Here is a 25,534-nt window from a genome sequence, read left to right as displayed (position 1 = left end):
CCCAAAAGTTTATTGCGCTGCATGGCTGCATGAAACCCCACCTATCTCTGCCTCACTCCACCTGACCAATTGACAGCAACTGCCCCCGCTGGACTGCATGCTGCGCTCTCTGCTCAGGCGCAGGCATTCTGCTAACCCCCACTGCAAAGCTGCACTGTTAACTTGGACCATGGGGGAGAGTGATTCAAAACTTAATGAAGACATTGCAAGGGGCTGTGAGTGCCAGCATCAGTGACTGCTCTATGACTAGCTTTCACAAGGAGATTGTACACTTGTCCAGTCATCAATTTGTTCTGCAGTCTCCTAAAACTCTCACTAATTTGCAGTCTGTGCCTGAGGATTGCAATGTTCAGGAACAATTGGTGGCACTTTCATGTCTCTGCATTGCTTGAGTGGGCAGATAAGCTAGAGGCCCGACTCCAAGCATGTCAATGTGGCCGTATGTAAACTGCCTCTGCTGCAGACCTGCTCACTTTACACAAGGTTTCCCAAATGCGTGGCCCCTTCCCTCCCACTGCACCCCCCCCGCAACCCCACCTCCCCGCATGTGCTTGTGCACTATCATCAGACTGTGCTGCCTTGCCCCGCCAACTTGCTCTAACTGCAGTGCAACCCTTGCCCGGCACCACACTGTCAGCCAGCTAGGAAAAATGACTTGCCTGTGCCCTCACCTGAATGCAGGGCACCTCTTCCTTAAAGTTGAATGGGCGACCCTTGTGAGCGCTGCGCAACGTTAGTGTGCACTCACCTCTAAGTTTCCCTTGAATTTCAGCTCGCCACGTGCACACCTTTTAAATGCTGCTGTGAAACATGTCGACGTGCAACCACGCCGACGTGCTGGATGATTCAACGTGGGGGATGATTCCGGCGAACAGGGCTTATAAGGAGATGCTAAAGTATTGAAATTAGATTCCCAACGTTTGACAGCAGGGAAAGTGGCCTCCCATTAATGGGTGGAGTGGATGATCACAAATTGGTTTCACAATGGCATAAAACAGATTTTTGGCTTTCCCGCCATATTGTTCCTCCCCATACCCAGCCTGCCGCCAATGGGGGTGGAAAATTCCAGCCATAGTTGCTGCAGCTGTTTCTGTTACTTGAAGATAACATTAGTGGATCTGTGCCATTGGACTGTCATAAGCACAGTTGAGGAGGTTCTGCAGATGTGTGCCACTTTTGGTGAAGACCAGGCCCATGGAAATCAGGTTGGTTGTGCGTGCTGTCGGCTGAGCATCAAATTAAATCTAGAAGAAGGGGAGCTGAAATCCTTTGTGAGGAAGACAGAGTTTTGAAGGACTTTCTGACTGAGATTGATGACATATATGCTGAGTGGACTGCCAAGCCAATTCGTAAGATCTTCAGGATTACTTTTGCTTTTATGGGAGGGTTCGCTTTAATATCTTATCACCCAGTCACTTTCCAAAACCCGAATGAACTAGCCTCACTTTAGCCTTATAAGTCCCATCAGCAAGGACCTTTTCTGTACAAATCCATCTATGCGACAAGGCCAGCTGTACTTTAGAATAAACTCCAAATTCCTTCCAACTATTGAATTCCTTTTCTTTTGCTTCTCTTATTAGTTGAGGATTTCTGCTTCCAATCCTATCCCAAGACTGTTCTGCCGCCCTCCTTTCATTGTGTAATCTATTCAAGCTGCAGCCTTTACATGCACTTTCGGGACACTACTGTAAGATCTCTCTTGCGTGTTCCAAGATTCTTTTCTCTTGTAGGTGGTTGTTTTCTAATGCAGAAGTCACTCTCAGACCCACTATTAGAACTCAACCTGTACTTTCTTAACTTTCCATTCTTTTACCCCAATCTACCAGTTCATGGACCTTATTTCTTGGCCATCATCTTGAACAGTTAACCAACATTTAAACTTCCCAGTAGCTTTTCTTGTATGTCCCACAATATCGCATCCCTTCGTTCGCTGAACACAATAATTAGGAGCAGGAGTAGGTCATTCGACCGCTCCAGCATGTTCCCCATTCAATAAGATCAATAAGGATTGTGGCCTCAACTCCACTTTCTTGTCCTTCTCCCATAACCCTCAATTCCCTTGTAGATCAATATTCTATCACAGCATTCAATGAAACAGCCTGCACTGTTCACTATGGAACAGAATTCCACAGACTATTGACCCACAGAGAAATAAATTCTCCTCATCTCAGTCTTAAATGGGAGAACCCCAATTTTTAAACTGTGTCCTGTAGTTCTACACTCCCACACAAGGGCAAGCACCCTCTCAGCAACTGCCCTGTCATGTCTCCTCAGAATCTCATCATGTTTAATAAGATCAGCTCTCATTCTTCTAAATTCCAATGGTATAGGCCTAACCTGCTTAACCTTTCCTCATAAGATAGCCCCTTCATCCAGAAATCAGTCAAGTGAACCTTCTCTGAACTGCATTTAATGCATGTCTGGAACATGTCACCCGAGTACCCACTTTAGGCAATTGGCCTTTGGATGTGATAGCTCTGGCCTGTGCGTCATGATCACTCAGCTGACTGCCCTTCATCCCCAGATCTATTTAAGTCTGTTTCTCAGGACTGTCATCACAAAACACTAAGTATGTGAGGTACAGGGTGCCTCATTGCCTTCTATCGGCTGCTCAGAGTCTGAGAGTCTGTAATCCATCCTGATTAATGGTGAGGAATGACCCATAATAGGCTGATTACCATGTGGGATAACTACAGTCTTAACATCATGCCCTATTACCTTACCAGGACCATCATTCCTTATTGCCCTCTCTTTTATAATGCACCATATCCCCAAAATTAAAGTCTATCTAGATTGTACGGTTTTATACAGTGCCTCAGAATTCTCTACATTTTCTCCGAGACCTCATCTTTGATGAAAGCCTTTCTCCCTGCACATAAAGCATTCAAATGTGCAGAAAACATGGAAATAATCATAGTCCCCTCTATGGCAGTGGCACAATTATCCAGCACAGAAGGTGATTTTGGATTTTTCCCAAAGACCTATCCTCTCCAACCATCTGAAGCAAATTCTTTGCATGACCCACCCATGTCAGTGCAGGTGTCAACTTGCAGTTTCGTTGAACTACTAAGATTTTGTGCAGCATTTCATTTATCGCCACATGATTCCCTTCACAGGTTACCTACATCGAGTTGGTGGTGTAGTGGCAATGCCATTAGACCAGAGATCCAGGCTAATTCTCTGGGGGCATGGGTTCAAATCCCACCATGGCAACTGGTGGGATTTAAATTCAATCAATACAATCTGGAATTGAAAGCTAGTCTCAGTAATTGTGACCATGAAACTATCATCTGGTTCACTAATGCACTTTAGGGAAGGAAATCTGCCATCCTTACTTGATCTGGCCTACATGACATATGAGATAGGAACAGAAGTGGGCCATTTGGCCTCTTGGGCCTGCTCTGCCATTCAATATGTTTGTGTTTCTAGTTCTACAAACCCTTAAAGAAAAGATTTCTCCTTACCTCTGTTTTAATTTTAATTTAAAACAGGACCCCCTTGTCAATACCATTCAGAATCATATACTTCCATCAAGTCACCCCTCGCTCTTCTAAACTCCAGTGGAAACAAGCCTAGCCTGCCCAATCTTTCCTCATAAGACAACCGGCTCGTTCCAGATATCAATCTAGTAAACCTCCTCTGAACCGCCTCTTATGCATTTGCATCCTTCCTTGAATAAGGAGACCAAATCTGCACAGAGGATTCGAGATGCGGTCTCACCAATGCCCTGTATAATTGAAGCATAACATCCCTACTTTTATGTTCAATTCCTCTCATAATAAAGGATAGCATTCTATTAACCTTCTTGATTACATGCTGCACCTGCATACAAATTTGTGACTCATGCACAAGAACCCCAGATCCGCTTACCCCACGGAATTCTGCTCTCGTTCTCTGTTTAAGTAATACTCTGCTTTTTTATTCTTCCTGCCAAAGTGAACAACTTCACATTTTCCCACATTATACTATATCTGCAAGATTTTTGCCTACTCATTCAACTTATCTATATCTGTCTGCAAACTCCTCATGTCCTCTTCACAAATACTTCCCTTCCTACTTTTGTGTCATCTGCAAATTTAGCTACCATGCCTTCACTCTCCTCACTTAAGTTATTGATATAAATTGTAAAAAGTTGAGGCCCAGCACAGACCCCTGCAGGACTCCGCTAGTCACATCCTGCCAACTAGACAAAAACCCATTTATGCATACTCTGTTTTCTGCCAGCCAGCAAATCCTCTATCTAGGCTAATATGTTATCCCTTATCATGAGCTTTTATTTTCCGCAATGTGGCACCTTATCAAATGCCTTCTGGAAACCCAAGTACAGTACATCTACAGGCTCCCCTTTATCCACTGCACATGTTACTCCTTCAAAGAACTCTAATAAATTAGTTGAACAGGATTTCCCTGTGCTTTCCTAAATGCCCAGCTATAACCTTTTTAATGACTGACTCTAACACCTTCCCCATGTCAGATGTCAAGCTAATGGGCCTATAGTTTCCTGTTTTCTGCCTCCCTCCCTTCTTGAATGGAGGGGTTATATTTGCTACTTTCCAGTCTGATGGAACCTAGATGAATATAGGGAATTTTGGAAAATTAACAGCAATGCGTCTACTACCTCATTAGCCAGCTCTTCCCCTCAAAATCCACAATAATGTGTTTTGACACTTAACTGCCCTTTGAAATGGCTTAACAAGCCACACAAGGACAAGAAAGAATTAATGAAGAAAAAATTGCTGAAAGGACTTTCAGCTGCGGTATTCACTGCCACAATGTTCATGTTTTCACGCATATCTCTAAACTCATGATTAGCAAATTCCCCTCCATTATCAACCAGAAACCTAGCCAGTGCCCGAAGTCCGGTCCCTATCCATTTCTCCATGACTTTATCTACAATTTTGTGCTTTCTGTGTATTACTGCAGAAAGGTTAAATCTGTAAATAAAGTGTAAAATGAAAACATGGGTCTTCGTCCCACACCCTTAGATCCATGGCACCTAGCTTGTGCCAATGGAAGGCTTACAATAGGACATGGTAGCATCCTCCAATACCTTTTACATAGTTCACATTTTGCTGTAAGCTCTTTGATGAGCCTGCATACTCCTCATCAATCACACGTGCACTCTTTTGCAGGATTTTTAACCTTTGACAAGAAGGGTGAGCAAATTATCTGCGCAGCTTTAAAACAATTTGCTTTTTTCTCTCTGATTCTCATCAACTGATGCCATTAATACTTCTCTAACATTCTGATTAGAAACATCAGGTTTCATTAAAGGGATACAATAATGCCCTCATTGGGTAGACTACAGATCCACTGACTTTCCAAAAACAAGTGCTTTATTATGCTCCATTCCAGTTTCATTTATGCCTTTTTCATGGTGGGCTTACCTTTAACAGCAAAGGTATCTCACTAGAGAATATATCAGTACTAGTGAAGTGGCTGACTCCAGCTATTTGGCATGGAGTCATCACCTTTTTGTGACCTCAGTGTGTTGTCATCCCCAAACCTAAAACAAGTAGAACTTTCATACTCCCTTTCCATATGTTGATCCTCATTGCTAAGTAAACCTAGATAACATTTGAGCCAATTTTTTCCACGCACTGCTGAGGCGCTTAAATGAATCCCCAACTACTACACTCATCACCGGACTAAATCTTCTTGCGACAAGAATACTTGCTTCGTACTGATTATTATCATAATCTTCAGCCTCAGAATCCTCTATCATGCATCACTTCAAGACCCTGCAGTTCCATTTTGGATAGTTCATCACATAATGAAATTTTGAATCACACTTGAAGCATCTTTCAATTGTTTTCCAGGCATTCTTACTATTGCTGTTCCAATCCTGCCATCAGCTGTGGTATCCAGATCTGCTAAAAGTACTTTCGTCCTCATTCCTTCTGTCTGTAACTTTCCCTTTATACTGGTGCTGTGTCCAATATCTGGGCCATCTTGAAATGACACAATCATCAAGTTCTCTACCCTTGATGACACTATGGAATGGCCCATTTAGGCCACTAAGGCTGCCATGAACAACTACTTCCCCAAGACTTTTTTTCAAGGCAGTAGATATCTTCTCCAAAAGGGAGTCTCTTTCCAAGAACTGACCCTCAGTTAAGGCCAGGAGCCTATCCATGTGTGACCCATCAGCATAATCCAGTAAATTAAATGTGAACACTGAACAAGGAATCTCCAAATTAAATTTCTGCAATCACTCATACAGTCTGTTAAAGTCCATGATATATTCCTCCATGATTGTCCATCTTTTGAAATCTATCAAAGTCTGACTTTGTAGATATCTAATAAATCTTTCTGGGAGATTTCATCCATGAAACCTAACAGAAGGATTATATCTTCTTCAGTATCCAACTGACAGGCTTCCAGTTCACAAAACGCTTTGTTTCTGACTTCACTTTTATTAGGAAGCGACAATGCCAAGGCCATACTTGGTTTTGTCTTTGATGGGGACATAGCCCACGTCTACATATCCACTTCATTCTTCCATTGGTCATAATATTCAAAGAACATCAGTAAGTAATCATACCCTGACAATTTACACTTGTTTTCAGCCATTCTTCACAAAAGCTACTCAGATTGTAGGCAACCATCCTCTGCTACCATGTTATATGTCTGAAAGCCAGTTGGTGAAGGAGGAGACCAGAAGTCAATCCTTACTTAGTTTTAAATTTATTCAAATGGTGAGGCATTACAAATGTATAGCTGCGAGCTCTACAACCCACTATCAGTGTCAATAAGTGTTTCTTTATACTGTTTTATCAAATAAAATAATTAGCTATTTGACAGTCCTTTAAAGAGGCACTGTAACATTAACCAAATCTTTAAAAGGAACTGCGGCAACCATTAGTCGCAGAGGGCCTCAAGCATACCGGCAGACATCGTGTGCTCCCTCTCCAAGGACACCTGGGTGCATATGTAACCAAATATTCATTACTTAATGTGGGACTTGAAACTATGATGCTGGAATTTAGACTCCATTATATACCAGTTGAGCTACCTTGGCTAGTGTCTCTTTATTATCCAATAAGTGGTCCCCACCAACACCCACCTCCACCATCCCCAGACTCAGCTAAAGACACTTAACCTTAATTTATACAATTAACATTGATGACTAGATGATGTGAAATATTACCTGCTGTGAGGAGCTCACCTTCTAACGTGTTTTGAATGATTAAAGAGACATTGGGCAGAATCGTCCGCTCCCATTGGTGGCGGGCATCGTGGAAGGCGTGAGCTGACAACATGGTGAGAAAGCCAAAAATCGGTTTCACACTGATGTAAAATCAGAGTGGGATCATCAGATGCTGAAGGATTTTCCCCTCGGTAATTTGGGGGCGGGGCTCACTTGCCGAGGGGAAAATGACACGGGATGACGTCAGGAGGAACCCCCGATATCATCCCGGTCCATTTAAATCTTCATGAAGGCAGGCGGATAGCGGAATCAGCTGTCCGCCCGCCGACCTGTCAATGGCCAATTAAGGCCATTGACAGGCTAATGAACCTTGTTAAAGATCTGCCCACTTAAAATGGCGGCAGAGGTCAGCTGCCCGGCCGCCGCCGAGCCGGTGGGGCCCGCTCGCCAATCGAGGGCTAAATTCTGCTCATGGTGTCTGACATGGCATATTGCAAATCTCGATGGAGGCCAGCATGAACCCGATTTACGTCCTGTTAATGGGATGCAAAGTAAGGCCCGACCGTAAATGCCGCCCCCGCCCCCCCCAACGTCCAAATTTCCGTTATGCCAGTGGGAAAACACGCCGATCCAGAACATGTCTGAACAATCAGAAGTCGGGACTTGTCTTTAGGGCCATGCTCAGATCACGGACATCTGAAGAGAAGATGCTGGAGCTCTACAGCTACCGGATCCTGGAGGAACAGGTGCATCGCATGCTGGGCAGATCCTTGTGCACGTGGCTCCACCACAAAGCAGCTCTCGGAAGCTGGGAGGTCACCACGCAGCAGCTTCGACTTCCCTGAGGCTTCTGACCTTCACGGACTTTGCCATGGGCTCCCACCATCTTCCTAGGTCTCCGTTAATGCTTTGAAACTTCATGGACTTTGCCACGGGCTGATAGGGATGATTGGCAAAGGGGTGGGTGGGGAGCAGGGGGAGAGGAAGGCCTAGGTGAGTGGGAGAGGAAAGTGTACCGGGGTGCAGGGGTCAGGGTTGGAAGTGGGGGGAATGAAGAGGTTGGGGCATGGGTGAGGTTGGGAATGGGGGGGGGGCGGGAGTGGATGAAAGTGTTGGGGCGGGGGAGAGGTTGGAAGGAGTGTTGAAGGTGTTGTTGTTGGGGGGGGGGGTGGTGAGGTTGGGAGGGGAAAGGAGAATGTCCAGGAGAGGAGAGAGTGAGGAGGGGGGAGAAGGTAGAAAATGCTAAAAGTGGGGAGGTAGCTGTAAGGGGTTAGGAAGTTGTAAGGGAGGGATTTCAGAGGGGAACGGTGCCCAGGGGAAGGAGGTAGTTTGGTGGGGGGGGGGGGGGGGGGGCAGGCAATGGTGTTTGGGGGAGGAGGGAGTAAGGATGGAGGGAGGATGGAGGAAGGAGTAAGGGGGGCAGGTTGGAATGTCCAGATGAATGTGCAAAGGAGGGGTCTGTGGTGTCAATGAATATTTCCTGGGAGCAAATGCAGGGTGGGTGTGGTAGGAGGATGAGTACGAGAGGCAGCAGAGGAAGCCAGTAGGGTGCGAGGGTGAGTTGGTACTGGTAGAAGGAACGGCGAGGGTGGCTGGTGGGCACTCGGTGGCAAACACAGACCCTGGGAGTGGGAAGGAGGAGGCCGGGAAAGTGAATGTGGATGAGGGCGGGATTCTCAGGAAGGTTGGGAACGTGCATGTTCACCTGGATATCCTGGAATGACAAGGGGTTGGGGTGTAGGGTAATGGTGGGTAGGTGGAAGGTGATGCCAGGAGGTGGACTGTGTTGAGGGAAAGGACATGGGTGACTTGGGGAGGGGAAGGGACAAGGGGGAGGGGAGCTGATCAAAAACTTAATGACTACCAAGTTTCTCAAATAGAAAGTGAGCAGAGCCTCGTGTTGGATGGGCACAGGTACTGCATGGGAGTGCAATCAGTGGGTGGGTGGAGATGCAGGTCAACTCAGATAGACAACTGAAAGAGAACCCCAGCAGGCAGCATTGAAAAGGCTTGGGACATTGAGATGAGTGTGATGGATGAAGACTCCGTGCGTGTGGGAGAATGCTTGCATGATGCTCTGAAAGGCCCTGCCACACACACACTTCTTCTAGAATCACTCGGGGTCTGGCTGCATGTAGCTGAACTGCTAGTGGTGGTGGGGTGGTGGGGATGGGGGTGGGGGGGTGGGGGGGGTGGCGGGGAAGTGGGGAATGCAGGGGGAGGACCTGTGGACCTGTAAATGATGATGAAAGACAAAATTACACAATATTCAGTGAAAGTGAATATATTTTCAGATTATAAAATGACAAAACGTGTTCACTTGTGCAACCACTTGTGATCAGAATTTCTTAACTTTTCTAGGCCTACCACTTCTAGGTGCTGCCCTGACATCTGCAGCAGGGGTGGTAACAGCCTGTTCAATGGTTGGCGCTGTTGCCTGTGATGACTTTGGCATGCGTCCTCTAGAGAACAGAGCCCTTGACAGCCCCGGCTTGCTTTGGCTGTCCTCCTGTGGGCCAGCTGCTTCCTATGTGGTGACAGAGGATGAGGTTGAGGTAGAGACAAAGGGGACTCAGATGGAGCGGTCAGCCTCTGGGATTCCTGAGTTAATGACCCAGGGGTGTCCAGCTGCTGCTCCTCCTCCCTTTGGGTGCCTAAGAGCCCCGACCTGACTCCTTGAGGAGAAGGAGAAGGAGCTTCGGGAGGGACATTAATGTGCCCCATTTCCCCCTTGCATTGCCACTGCAGGAACTCATCACAATAGAGTGCAACTCTGCGTGCATCTCCACATTCTGCTGGACTAGGATCTCCATGGCATCTGCCATCCTTCCCATGGAGACCTCCATATAGTGTACATGTGGGCACCAGTTCATCAGAGAGCAGGCAGGCACACTCTTCTGACTAGTGTGCCAGTCTGTTGAGGGCTTCCAACGCTCTGCGTGATGTTCCCCCACCTTCTGCTAACTCTCCATGATGAATTGGAAGGCTGAATCCAGAGGCTCGTCATCTTACAGATGTCTCTTCCCCAGCAGTCCTCCGAGTGCCGGGGAGCTCAGCTGAAACTGCCTCCTCCTGCTGTGGGCATGTGTTTGTGCGGTGATCACAAGATTGTAAACCAGAGCCTGCTCTTGATCTAGGTCCCACCGATGTGTGTGTCTCTGCGCTTATGGAGGAGGCTGTTTATTTCCAACTCTTCAATGGAGAAGGTGGCCTCTTGGCTGGAGGTGAGGACGTGGATGGAGCTGAGGGACTCGTGACTAAGAGCATTCGGCCGCTTAGCAGAGCTACCTGAGAACCAAAGTAGAAATAATTAGTGCATGGTTGCAGAGTCGATAACATGAGAGAGAGAGCACTCTCAGTTGCATTGAGAGATAGAGAGATGACCTGGTGCAGGATCCTCACATGGGAGTTCACCACTGACTTCACTGTTGCCGCAGGCACAGTCCATGTCCTCACCAGTCAGCATGATGGCACACTCCTCAAAGTGAGTGAGGGGCCTAATGTGGGCCACTCCACCCTCAGTCTGGGACCTCTCCCTCCTGCCTTGAGCCAGCTTCTTCTGCATGAAAACAGATGGAGAGAGTGTGAGCAGGATGCATGGCACTGCATGGAATGCTGTGTGGTGAGTGGAGCCATAGACAGGATGAGGACATGAGCTCTAGAGGAGCTTGATGGAGATGTGAGAGTTAGTGGTCTTGGCCCTTGAGATGCGAGGTCCCTGTGGATGTCTGATAGATTTGGGAGTGTGTGTATTGAGAGTGGTGAGATGGTTGACTTACCCTGGCAGAACAGATGAGATCATTCATCCTCTTCCTGCACTGGATTGCTGACATCCTCTCTGCTCCAATGGCACTGACCACCACTGCCACTGCCTCCCAGGCTGGATTGGTGACTCTGGTGAACCTCTTGCAGCCATAGCAATGGCAGAGGACATCGTGGAGGCCTCCAACTGCATCCAGCAGGCGCCCCAGAGAGGTATCACAAAACATGGGGGCTGCAGTCACTTTTCCTTTCAGAGCCATCTGTTGCCTGGAGTAGAAACAAAAAAACTGCGGATGCTGGAAATCCAAAACAAAAACAAAAACAGAATTACCTGGAAAAACTCAGCAGGTCTGACAGCATCGGCACAGAAGAAAAGAGTTGACGTTTCGAGTCCTCATGACCCTTCGACAGAATTTGAGTTCGAGTCCAAGAAAGAGTTGAAATATAAGCTGGTTTAAGGTGTGTGTGTGGGGGGCAGAGAGAGAGCGAGAGAGAGAGAGAGGTGGGGGGGGGTGTGGTTGTAGGGACAAACAAGCAGAGATAGAAGCAGATCATCAAAAGATGTCAACAACAATAGTACAAAAGAACACATAGGTGTTAAAGTTAAAGTTGGTGATATTATCTAAACGAATGTGCTAATTAAGAATGGATGGTAGGGCACTCAAGGTCTTGCTCTAGTGGGGGTGTTTTTTTTTTAAAAAAATGAAAATAGGTGGGAAAAGGAAAATCTTTATAATTTATTGGAAAAAAAAGGGAAGGGGGAAACAGAAAGGGGGTGGGGATGGGGGAGGGAGCTCACAAACTAAAGTTGTTGAATTCAATATTCAGTCCGGAAGGCTGTAAAGTGCCTAGTCGGAAGATGAGGTGTTGTTCCTCCAGTTTGCATTGGGCTTGGACCCAAACACTCCTTTCAAGTGAAGCAGCATTTCCCCCAACTTAGTCTACTGCATTCGTTGCTCCCAATGTGGTCTCCTCTACATTGGAGAGACCAAACGTAAACTGGGCGACCGCTTTGCAGAACACCTGCGGTCTGTCCGCAAGAATGACCCAAACCTCCCTGTCGCTTGCCATTTTAACACTCCACCCTGCTCTCTTGCCCACATGTCTGTCCTTGGCTTGCTGCATTGTTCCAATGAAGCCCAATGCAAACTGGAGGAACAACACCTCATCTTCCGACTAGGCACTTTACAGCCTTCCGGACTGAATATTGAATTCAACAACTTTAGGTCGTGAGCTCCCTCCCCCATCCCCACCCCCTTTCTGTTTCCCCCTTCCCTTTTTTTTCCAATAAATTATAAAGATTTTCCTTTTCCCACCTATTTTCATTATTTTTTAAAAAAAAAACACCCCCACTAGAGCTATACCTTGAGTGCCCTACCATCCATTCTTAATTAGCACATTCGTTTAGATAATATCACCAACTTTAACTTTAACACCTATGTGTTCTTTTGTACTATTGTTATTGACATCTTTTGATGATCTGCTTCTATCACTGCTTGTTTGTCCCTACAACTACACCCCCCCCTCCACCTCTCTCTCTCTCTCTCTCTCTCTCTCCGCCCCCCACACACACACCTTAAACCAGCTTATATTTCAACTCTTTCTTGGACTCGAACTCAAGTTCTGTCGAAGGGTCATGAGGACTCGAAACGTCAACTCTTTTCTTCTCCGCCGATGCTGCCAGACCTGCTGAGTTTTTCCAGGTAATTCTGTTTTTGTTTTTGTGTTGCCTGGAGTAGTCCTGGTCTGTAGAAATGAATTAGGCTGTGCTCTGGTGCACTTTAAATAATGTAGCGAGGAAGCACTGAGGTCATGGCCTGGTGGGCAAACCCAAGCTTCCCTGTCAGTGATCTGGCATGTTTCCCATGAATGCATTAATCATGAAGCACAATGTGCCAGAAAGGGGACGATACAGTGTGAAAATCCGCCATTGTGGCCGGCGGGTAAAACATCTTTTTTCACAGCCACTACCACACTTATTGCAAATCTGGGACAATTTCACCCATTGTCAAAAGTCAATTACATAATGGTATTTGTTGTTTCTGATCTACATTTTAATAAAATACTTTGAAAAATGTGTAAAGAGAACATAAACCTTCTGCTCAAATGTATAACAAAATGCAATATTTACTTGGGATATTTCACAGACTTGAATGCATCCATAATATATATATTAACCTTTTGCATGGTTACTGCATGACTCAAGTGCCTAAGTTAACCCTTTCTGAGGGTTTTTCCTTATCGATTAGATGTTTTGGTTTGTGCAAAGGCACAAGCAAAATATTGTCAGGATACCTGGTGCAAAAGTGAAAAAATATTATATTATAAATATATTCAATTTAAATTTGTATGATATTTAAATGTTAGTCTTTTACAACATTGAATATTTAGACTTACAGTTAAATATCTTTAGAGTTATTAGTATAATTTAACCTTGATAGGCACAAAATTCTATACTTGTATCAGGATCTCTGTAACTTGCAAATAAAAATGGCTGATTTTTAAATCTTTGATCTATTTGAGGATTTGTTTAACAGAAAGCCCTTCAACTGAAACTAAATGCACAGGTTATCTAAAACATGACGCTCTCCTCAAAGTGAGACGTGACAGTGTGTTGATGATGTTTTATATTCTGACCAGTGATAACTTGATGATAAATGAGCTAAGGTAGTGAGTCCTGTCGAGATATTCAGCCAGAGGAAAGCACCTCGTCCTAGCCCAATGCTAGAGACAGATGTTCACTCACTCACGATTAAGCAGGGGTCACTACACAGTAATCAGTTTGCAGAACTCTAACTGATTTTATTTCGCTGTAGCCTGAAGGCATGTGGCCAATCACAGTACCTACCCCGCTGTGTTTATTTGGGGTCAAACATCAGCAATTGTGACTTTATAATGGGCATACGTGACAACATCAAAGTCTGCAAGAGGCAATGATCAATCCTTTGTTCACTGAACCATTTAGCACTTCATAATGTGAAATCTGTAAATCAAAATTGTTTTTTCAAAGAGCCTTATTGGAAGTGAACTGCATACATTACATTACAGACTATTGCAAATTCTTGCAAATTACCAAACCACTTGTAGGTAAAAATGCCTATTGAAACAAGAAACAGCATGGCAGTAATGTTAAACAGATTTAGAAGTCCATTTAAGTATTTAAGCAAAGCAATGGGGCATGGTCTGGTGCCGACACAGGAATATTTATCGTATAAGACTTAAGCTCAGGGCTACAGGCTGCAGAAGGTGGAAAATGTCATCTATCTAGGCTGTAATGTGAATTAGTTTAGTCAGAAATAACATATTTCATGAACACTAGAATGAAATATTTCAAGCTTGGTCTTTTTTTTTTGCATTAAGGCTTAATTTTAGTTAGACGTAGCTTTGTCAATCCTCAACTGGTATGCTAGATTGAATGCCACATTGATAATAAAGCATTTCATCCCCAAAAATAGAAAAAAAGTGGGAGTTATCATGTGCTTCACTTCTCATTGCCTCCGCTGCTCCAATGCTTTGGCAGAAATCTAAGCTCTGGACTTTCTTGCCAAATGAGTGATGGTGAGGACAATGGAGACGTTTAAAAGTTTTTAAGTTAAATCGATTGTAAAATATATGGAATAGGTGTCAAATATGCTCATATTTCATTGTAAAAATTACCTATAGTATTATAAATACAACTACACAATTCCTAAGTGTTGAAACTTAAAATAGAAATGCAAAATAAATTCATAATTTATGACTGTCAGCTTTCAAAATATCTAATGGTCCATTTATGGAACTAGAAATAGCCCACTAATCCAGCCACTTTCTTTGGTGCCAAATATACGCCACTTACAATGTCAGATGAATTCAGCAATATGTTTACAGGAATAAGAGTTGCCCAGGTGCAATTATTCAAAGCTACATCTGTGACTTCGTAAAACTGGTTGGGACCTTCCCAGATATAGAGCGGAAGGTTTCTACAAACCAGTAAACAAATATCTGGGAAGTTTGCCAGCATCAAAGTGATGCACTCAAACCAGCAGGTACCCGGGAATGTTTGCCTTTATCAATTTGCCATGGGGGGCTTGGTTGTCCTGCCACTGGGCGATTTACTTTACATGTCTGATGTCCCTTTACTTTATTTCAGTATCTGAAGGAAAGGAGGGAGGGTGAAATGAAGTGGGCAGGGAGAAAACTGTGGCATGGAAGTAAAAAATAATCCCATCACCAGATTGACGAAATGACTCACGCAATGAATCACTGAAAAGCTTTTTTTGTAATTCAATTTTATTTTTTGGGAAATAAAATTTATGTTACAGCATCTTCCAGCTTAAACTAAAAATGGTATTTGAAAAATGTTTTGTTTTATTTTGGAATGCTTATTCTCTGGCGTTATTTAAGAGAGCAATGAAAGTTCACATTTATGATGAATGATGTCCACTGCTATTAATGATATCACAATATCACATGCTCAAGAAATACAATCTTTCCACTGAGAGTGGCTAATAGCAAAATGTTATGCCAGAAACACTAGATGGCATATCCATCTGTATTTTGATTGGCTAAGATCACACTAATACAAAACCAGTGGCATAAAGCATCAGACATATATGAAATCAAATTTCTAACCTGTGAACTGATCCAATATAATCTGAAATGGCCCAGGCTTATTCAACTGACAGGCAGGTGTACTTTGAAAATCAGTATTTCCTTGATGAAAGCAACGCTTAGACTGGAAACTTGGATGAACTCCAATGTTCCAATGCAAGGGAGGTAATTCCACTGTTTTAATACAGTCTGGAGTTTATTGGCAAAAAAAGTTAAGCTCGGGTTTGACCTGGTTCCTAGTTTGAACTTCTGGTTCAGGTTCATATGAATCAACAAAGAAGTGGAATGATCTTTTTCAGCAAGGCTGGAGCATTCCGAAAAAGATATAAAATAGTATTTGAAAAATGTTATTTTATTTTGGAATGCTTATTCTCTGGTGTTATTTGAGAGGGCAATGAAAGTTTACATTTATGATGAATGATGTTGCTGCTATTAATGATGTCACAACATCACATACTCAAGAAATACAATCCCTCCAGAGTGGCTGACGGCAAAATGTTATGCCAGAACCATTAGGTGGCATATCCATCTGTATTTTGATTGGCTCAGATCATACTGATACAAAACATCTGGCATAAAGCATCAGACATGAATCAGATGAAATCTGATATTGAAGGCTGACAGTCATAAGTTAAGAATTTATTTTGTACGATACTTAGGAACTGTGTAGCGGTATTTACAACACTATAGGTAAGATTTACAATGACAAATGAGCATATTTCACACTTATTCCATTCGGCCATAATTTCCGAACTCCTGGGCACCACATTGGGGGTTACCCCAAAGATGCACTGGGGAACCCCTCTCAGAAGTTCACAGGTAGGGTTTAAACAGCAATTGCCCGGAAGTGCAAATGGCCCCTGGGCAATTGCCCTGCACTGGGAACCAGCCGTAAATGCGATTTAAATCGCAAATTTCAGATGGTTCCAACTGGGTTACATCAATAGGTACCCACAAACAGTTAAAAGAATTAAAAACCCTGACAGGAACTCTCCAACCCACGGAATTACCCCCACCTCCACGGGGATTCTTTACCTACCCCCTCAGCCCCGACAGGCCTGACTCTCACCTCCACTCCTCCCGAGGCCCTATCAAACCCCTCTACCCCAAGGCCCAATCCAACCACTTTCCCCCTCGAGGCCCGATGCCAGCATCCCCGAATCCTGACCCCACCACCCTCCCACTGAGGCCCGACCTCTCCCTCTCCTTCCCCAGGCCCCCAAACCAACACCATCCCCCAACCCCTGCTGAAGCACAACCTGACCCCCTCCCTCAAAATCCCCCTCCCCGCCAAATCCTACCCCCACTTACCTTAGACACTTACCCCTCTCCCTGGCCTTTTAAGGATCTTTAAACTTCACTGGATCTTTAACTTACCTGGTTTACTAGTGTTGTAAAAAAGGGAGAGTGGCCTCTTTGCATCCGACGGAGCTGCACTCAACACTAGGCCCCGAGGATGCATTACACTGCCCGGATTTTGCCCGGCCTGAGTTGGAAGGTCAGGCAAGACGGGAAGGAAAAAAAATTCAGATGAAATAAATAAGAGCGGAGTGGCAATCCAACTCTGATTGCCACTCCAATGAGTTTCAGGCTCATTATTTTGTCTTAATCTACATTTATATTATATTATACAGTTGTTAGCCATGGCTCAGTGATAGTACCTGCATCTGTAAGTCAGAAGATTGTGGGTTCAAATCTTATTCCAGAAAGCACAAAATCTAGGCTGACAATCCAGTGCGGTACTGAAGGAGTGCTGCAGTGTCAGAGGAGCCATGCTTTGGTTCACTAAAACAGGTTATCTGGTCACAAAAACAATCACATTTCTTTGTGCAAAAATGCTGCCTCATTTCCTACATTATAACAGGGACTAAGTTTCAAGGAGTACTTTGTTAGCTGTAAAGTGCTTTGGAACTTCCCAAGATTGTGAAAGGTTCTACCATAAATGGAAATCTTTCTTTCTTGACACAACAGAAGTAGTTACACATCATGGACTGAATTTTCCCAGTCCTGTGGAGGTGGTTTGGAGTTGGGGTGGGGGGGCAAGAAAAATTAGACCAACTCGCGTCGGGCCTGCTCCGCAACATATTCCATCTCCCTGTGCTTTTTCCAGAGGCAGACATCCAGCAACAACAGCAACTTACCCTGCAGCAGCGGGTAGCTAATTAGGTCACTTAATAGGACAATTAATCCAGATTATCGAAACGGATAGAAACTTTTTCGATGGCGAGCGACAGCCCGGAAATGGACCAGAGGCAATTTTGCAGTGGCGGGTCTGAGCTATGAACCATGGTGGCCTTTTATTAAGTGCCGGCATTAAATTGCAGTGCTTGGGTCTCCCCAAGCAGAAGGCAGGCCACTGCAGCCAATTCATGGAGGCTGATGTCTCCGCAAAAGTGGCTCTTGCAGCAATGGCACCCACTGCCCCCCATGAAGGGGCCACTACCACCCACACAATGAAGGAGGCCAGCAGCCTACCCACAGACTGCGCAGAACAGCCCTTCTGATGCTGGAACCCAGCTCTTGTCCTTAATTATGGGGCTCCTGGGGGCAGCTTTCTAACTGGTGGCCACCAGAAAGATTGCGTCTGACATCCCGCCATGGAATTGAGCCAACATCGGGATTGTGACAAGCGTGGGAAAATGTGATTAATATGAAAACTGCACCTCTTTTGCAGTGGTACTCTTGAATGCGTTTCAATAATATCCCAAGAATTTGTTGGAGAAGCTTGCTAGTGATCTTTTTCTCTAAATAAAATATTTAGTCTAAATCACACTCACTGTCAATTGTTTTGCATGTACTGGTGATTCAAGTCTTATTGACTCCTGGCCAGCTCCTGAAGCTCTGCTGTCAAGGATAGGGGTTTGCCCGATGTTGCTGGTCGATGTTCCCTGGGCTCGCGACATTTCCAACTCTATTTCTGCATCAAGCTCTGCATCCTCTTTGGCTTCCTTGTTGCTCTCCTCCAAGTGTTTCATTAGAACAGCAACCACAACATTGACCAACACAAATTGAGTGATTAGAACAAAAGTGACAAAGTACACGGGAGAGAAGAAGGGGAGGTAGGTGAGGCAGTGTTTATCCTCACTGCCACATTCTCGCAATGTATCCTGTGAAAATACAGAAGAGCAAAGAATCACCTTTTAGTAACAACTTGCATTTAGGCACCACCTTCAACATAGCAAGACTTCCCAAAGTATTCACAGTGGTGAAAATGGATGGCGAGCAGTGGAGGTAGAGCTCAGAAAGGTGAGTGAAGACATGGTGAAAAAGGTTGGCTTTAATTAGGATTTTGAAGTAGGGACAGAGATATCAAGGTGAGAGATTTAGCAAGAAGTTGGGGCCAGGATAACTGAGGACTTTGCCACTGAAGGCAGAGAGAAGCAAAGTTCGAAGCGCAGAGGGTACATATTAACACATTGGACTGGAGGAGGTTTTAGAGGTAAGGTCTTGGGGTGTTTGTAATGAGTATAAAGATTTTTAATTCAGTGTACTGAGGGACAGGGAGAATAGAAGTAATGAGCAGCAAGTATTAGTGTGGGATAGGATGCACATGCATCATTTTGAATTAATTCCAGTGTATGTAGGATGAATGATAAGATTAGACTAGGAATATATAAAATGTGTAAGGCTCTTAATTCCCTCACACTTGTGCTTTAGAAATGCTACAGTTCTTTTAACGCTCACCTGTGAATCAAAAGGCCATATTATTCTACATTGATGACATCCAGATAATCTGTTCAGTGAATGTAATTATTTTACTGTCTCCAACAAGGTTCAAGTTTTGTTGCAATTCTACCTTGAAATTAGACTGTGGACAATACAAGACTTGAAAGTAATCTTGGTTTTAAGGTTACACCCATAAACCAATTGCATTTAATTAATGCAACCGATGACCCCACCAGAACCCAGTTAATAAATTTGATATCTATTGGTACTCAACTATATCATTCTACATTTATTCAGTATTGTTCTACATTGGACACTCCTTAATAACCTAAGAGGCATTTACTTTGGCTAGGTGACTTGATTCAGCATGCCGATTGCTGTTTTTTTTATCTTCCTAGGGCACTGAACTGAGCGTTTATAAAACGTCTCTTCCTGTGGCTCATGTGTCCAGTTCAATCATAATTATAGTAATTTTACTGAGATCTTTGCCATTTCAAAAAAGAAAAGCCTCATCTCATGTGAAGGTCAGATCGCAATCTGTGCCCACACTGCACATACAGGGGTCATTATTTTGAAAGAAGATTAGTAGTTAAATGACCATAAGTTACGGTAGTGCAGTTCAAGGCCTACCAATTCAGAGTTCAGCTAAAACCTGTAGCTTGAAATAACTGTGATGATATTGAGAAGGGCATGATTATATCTTCTAATTTTTCAAGGCAGGGACAGCACACTGCATGAATTTTAGCAGAATGGTGAACTGAAAAACAAGATGAGAAATAGAAAAACTAGAATTAGCATTATTTATGCAGCATGAGAGTAAAATATTGCCTCTTACACCCTGCAGTGGTTATAGTTTGTAGAATAAACACATGGCAAAGATCGCAATCAACCTCTGGGATATGATTAGTTTCTTTGAATTTAGGTAGGATTCCCACTATTGTGCGAATCTCCTTTTGAACGATCATCCCTGTCAATTTCACAAATACAAGCTTAACCAGCCTGCAATTAGAACTAAAAGGAGGTCTGTCAGAAAAATCATTGACTACTCCATCAGAATGTGCTGCAGTTGACAAGAAGATTCGGTGGATAAGGTTAATGCATCTTTAAAATATTACTTGAATTTGTTACTCAGATCAAACATGCTTGCTCATATTTGGTGGAGGTGTTGTAAGCATTATACCACTTCCCAAAGAGAGTCCTGAGGATTCCTAACTAAAGGTGAAAAGGCAAAGTGAGTTCTTTGCAAAAAAAAAATCTCCTTTTAAGTTTGTGTGTTGCTCCAAGACTGGAGACCTAGCGAGCTATTCCTATCGATATTTTTGTCAATGCGGTTTTGTATCCAAATGCAGGGATTGTCCCTGACAACTGTCTCAGTTGCCTTGCCCTTCAGTTTTCCTTTCCTCCTTTCTGTGGGGATGCATGCCAGCCCTATTCCATGCCTTTCCTAGACAGCTCAGCTGAGATCAGGTAATCACTGAAAATGAAACCTGGATCAAAACCCACCATTGTGTAACACTAATAAGCTATAATAGTACAAGCATCTGAAATATAGCTACTCAAACAGAAATAAATGGAATCATCAACAACCAGCCATATATCCTACCCAGAGCATTAACATTCAAAAATATTATCTCAGAATATTATATCTTATATATTTTTAAAGACTGTAGGTAGATATCGATCATTACTGGGGAACAGTGTAAAGTGAGTTGAATATAAATACTGATAAAATAGATTACTTAATTTCATTGGGACATGCTAATTAATAGGTTTCTGGTGCATTACTAATGCTTGAACTTAACAGCTCAGTGGAAGTAATTACTACCTTCATTATTCCATTCCAGTTATCACCAGTAGAAACTCTGAATAAAGTAAGAAATGCCATTCCAAAATTTTCAAATGTTGCATGTCGACTCAAGCCTTCACAAGGATTTTCATCATTACAAACTGAAAAGCAAAATAATCCAAGACTATTATTGAAGACTACACAAAGGGCCTTGTATTACTGATCATTCTCTGATATTGGAATTCCCATTGTTTTGTGCCAACCTTTAGTCTGGGCATATTTTAAAATAAAGTAAAGGTGATGAATTTTCACATTTAATGTTTGAAATACTTTATTTTTAAACAGTATCCATCGAGCAGTTTAATTAAAATAAATGACTATATATTCTTGTATTTAAGCTTTGAAGTAAACAACATAAATTGCAAACACTACTTATTGTTCTTGATGGCTACAACAGGGATATTAATTAATTGACTTCTCACCCAGCTTTCCAAAGAGCTCAACTCCAAGAGCCGCGTAGATAAAAAACAAAAGCATGAACAATAAACCAAGGTTTCCCACCTGAAAGATAAACAAAGAATCTTGTATAAAATGCAGAGTGGTCATAGCAATAATGCACTGAGACTTATAGCGTCATTCCAACTTTGCAGGGCTATAGGGAAAGGGCAGAGCTTTGGGTATAATTGGATATCTCTTTCAGGGAGATAGTACAAACACAAATGGGCTGAATAACCTCCATCTGTACCATAAGTTTAAAAGATCACAGAATCATTTAAAGACAAATTTTAACTGCTTGACATATGAAGCAAAATCTGAGAATCAAAGAAATGAAAACAAAGTGGAAGGCCAATTGGCCCCTCTGGTCTGTACCAGTCTGACACTTCAAATGGACCTATTGTGACAACTCAGACTCAGGAGCATTACAGTAAGGAAAATTTGTAATTTCTTGAAAACATTTGTAGAATCTATAATTGTTTTTAACAATAGTTGAAAAGACCTCTTAAGAGTTTGCATCAATTCTAAAAGGATCAATTGTAATTGTCCTTGTGGCCTGGCGATGCTTCACCTGGAAGTAATACCAACAGAAAGGAATTTGATATGCAAAAGCCATGTGGCTGGCAGACACAAAGGAGAGCTACAGAAGGAGCAGGGAAAGAACAGAGAAGGCACATTTACGAGGAGTCATGAGTGTAATAAAGTTAAAAAGACAGAAAGCTGAAGACAAGGTTAGAACAGAGATCATATACTGGGCAATTCTATGGCTTTGCTTCAGTACTGTCAGAACTGACCAGACCATTTAATGAGGTTTAATAAAGGAATCAACCAAAGGAGTTTCTAGTGAATCTGTATCATCAAGACTGTCATGAACATACCTAAGGAAGCTCTGCAAGAGTGTGCTGTTTTGGTGACAACTGTCTCCAGGGGATTTGGATGGAGTGAAGCTACCTTTGCAGATGACTCAAGGACAAAATCCATCGAGTGAGAAAAGAGAGAGATCCTATGTTCCAGAGGCTGAGTTTGAAAGACTGTCAGATTGTATGTGGTGCCACATTTGTGTGGGGTGCAATGTGAATGCTTGTAATCTTAAGAGATAGTCTTTGTACGAATTATAGTTGGTACTGACCATAACTTGCCTGTTAATTTGTGTTTAATTTATGTGGATACTGATTCAGGTTAAAGTAAAAGCTACAAGTAGTGGAATCTTGTTAGTAATTTCTTCAGTTCAGGATCATTCAGTAAATTTGATTATTTTGCTTTGCTCCCTTTTTCAACAATTCAATTTCCCTGCTCTTTTCCCATATCATTTGGGCTGCAGTTAAATTGGCTTCATGTTAACAGAACTCAACATCAGTCAGACAGCACAAGGTTAAAGAAATCTTTCTCTGGGAAAACATCCCAAAATCTCCATAACCAAAAGAGATTGAAAATTAACTATATGACAAACAACAAAAATAAGAGGTAATTGTGTACCGTATTGGACATCAAATAAAGGAACAATTTACATTTTAAGTATAAATCTGTTATATAGAATCAGACTAGGATCATATTGTTGTAATGTGTTAACACTTAAAAAAATGTGCTCCTTACGAAACCCACGTTTATCAGAGGTAAATATTTTGTATGGTTTACATGAAAATTTTAGGGGTCTTCTAAACACTAAATGTTAATAGTTTTAAGTGACTCAGAAAAATGTATAATTAATCTATTGGCTGATGTATATTTTCAACAACTTTCAACTTTAAGGTTTGCAGTGCAAATTTGCATTCAATAACATTCAATAGACATCATATGTGCTCATTTGTGATCATATGTGCTCAAAAGTGCTCATTTAACTATCATTTGACATCACATGTGCTCAAAACTGATTATTTAGCCATCGATCCTTGACATTCAATGGCATTACCATCACTGAATCCCCCATTATCAACATCCTGAGGTTACCATTGACCAGAAATTGAACTGGACTAGCGATATAAATATAAATACAAGAACAAGTCAGAGGCTAGGAATCCTGTGACAAGTAACTCACCTCCTGACTCCCCAAAGCCTGTCCACCATCTACAAGGCACAAGTGTGAGTGCAGCTCCCACATTTATCACGAAGTTTGACACTATCCAGGACAAAGCAGCCCGCTTGATTGACACCACAAACGTTCACTCCCTCCACCACCGATGCACAGTGTGTACCATCTACAAGATGCACTGCAGGAATTCAACACGGCTCCTTAGACAGCACCTTCCAAACCCACAACCACTACCATCTAGAAGTACAAGGGCAGCAGATGGATGGGAACGCCACCACCTGGAAGTTCCCCTCCAAGTCACTCACCATCCTGACTTGGAAATACATCGCCGTACCTTCACTGTCGCTGGGTCAAAATCCTGGAACTCTCTTCCGAATAGCACTGTGGGTGTACCTACACCACAAGGACTGCAGCTGTTCATGAAGGCAGCTCACCACCACCTTCTCAAGGGCAACTAGGGATGGGCAATAAGTGCTGCCCCAGCCAGCGAAGCCCATGTCCCATGAATGAAGGAAAAAAAATCATTCGACATCTCAAGTATTGATCAACTGACATCATTAGTCATCAACTGACATCAACAGCACTCAAGCAATAAAATCTGAGATCATTTAACATCAGTTAATTACTTCCAAAGTGCTCAGAAGCATTCAACTGACATCAAAGTGATCAGAGCTTGTTTGTGAGAAAAAATTCTAAGTTCTAGTGGTAACAACAAAATTTGATTAAAGGCAGAATCTTGCCCTTGTCAGACGGGCTTGGCGGGGACAGTCGGGAAGCCAACAGCCGCCTGCGATTGGGGCCGGACTACGATTTCATGCTGGCAGGCCAATTTAGGCCCGCCCAGTGTGAAACGCGAGTGGCAACGCTCATCGCTACCTGTGCGGGGGTGGGGAGGGGGGGGAGGAGGGCAAGCGGGGCACTTCGTGCATGCGCACAAGTGAGCGCTTGAAAATCTCCCTGAGGCACAGAGTGGCCTCAGAGAGATGAAGAGTTTTAGAAATTATAAACAAAGATTTTTAAAAATGTTATAAAACATGTCCCATCATGTGGCTCTGTCACATGAGTAGGCACACGATATAAATGAAATTTTAAAAATCTTATTTTATTTTTATTTAATGTTGGAAACCTCATCCCGCCCGTGCAATAATACAAAAGCCGCTTGGCCTTTTTGCCAGCCCGCCAACCATAAGATTAGGTAGGCAGTGAAAAATTTAAGTTAATTTATACTTTAATGGCCTTAATAGGCCTTTTAATTGTCGGTGGGTGCGCTGCTGATATTCCCACGCCTGCCCGCCGACCAAATTATCGCACGACTGTGCATTGACGTTGGGATGCTTGCCCGACGTCATCGAGTGCCATTTCACGTTCGAGCGGGTCGAGTGTGCATCCACCCGCCTGACAAGGTGAAAAATCTGCCCTAAGTTTCAGACATCAGCTGACATCAAAATATCCTTCCATGGATGTTTCTAAATCCCAGCTGTATGTTATGCATACATTTTGTAGATTGTTTAACAGTGTACAAATCACTAATGGGGGTGCAAACACTCCTCTCTTCCTCCTACACCTGTGACTTTAAGGAACTTCTTTCTTTCTCAGTTAGAAAGTTTTGTCCCATCTTGTCTATGCCAATCATATCCCTCCACACCCACCAAATTTCCTTGACCAATCGTGACTCCAAGGGACTAGCCCACTGGACTCCTGACAAAGCCATTTCACATCCTTCCTTTTCAGAATCCTACTGGTTCCAATGAGTCTAACATACATGTAAGCATAAGCTTTATCAGCATAATTAATGTGAATGGAGGGGACACATATTCGACATTGGCATTTCCTTTTCAAAATTGTCAGGTTTGGGTGATATCAGGCCAATTAATACCTCCACAGTTAAGAAGTAAAAATATGGTAAGGTTTGTAAAGCCATTTTTTTGCATTACTATAGATTACTACATGATACATGTAGCTTTAATGCTTCATTCCATTCTACACAGAGAAAAATGCACTGGAAATAAAATAGTTATACACTTGGGAGTTAATTCACAATTACATGTTCCATGTT

At 43.1% G+C, this 25,534-nt stretch overlaps 1 protein-coding gene across 1 annotated transcript in view; it reads right to left on the bottom strand.

Moving 5' to 3' along the window:
- LOC121287977 (voltage-dependent T-type calcium channel subunit alpha-1H-like) overlaps positions 1-25,534 on the bottom strand; it is a 617,188-nt gene that overhangs the window by 7,994 nt on the left and 583,660 nt on the right. The window contains exons 29-31 of the mRNA XM_041206154.1: positions 21,437-21,515; positions 20,994-21,115; positions 18,280-18,609 (exon numbers count right to left, since the gene is read on the bottom strand). Coding sequence (XP_041062088.1) covers positions 18,280-18,609; positions 20,994-21,115; positions 21,437-21,515 — 531 coding nt within the window. The remainder of the gene's footprint in view (positions 1-18,279; positions 18,610-20,993; positions 21,116-21,436; positions 21,516-25,534) is intronic.

Source organism: Carcharodon carcharias, chromosome 15, assembly GCF_017639515.1.
Source record: "Carcharodon carcharias isolate sCarCar2 chromosome 15, sCarCar2.pri, whole genome shotgun sequence".
Taxonomy (NCBI): Eukaryota; Metazoa; Chordata; class Chondrichthyes; order Lamniformes; family Lamnidae; genus Carcharodon; species Carcharodon carcharias.
The sequence above is the reverse complement of the archived record's forward strand: the minus strand, read 5'-3'. Positions and strand labels throughout refer to the sequence as shown.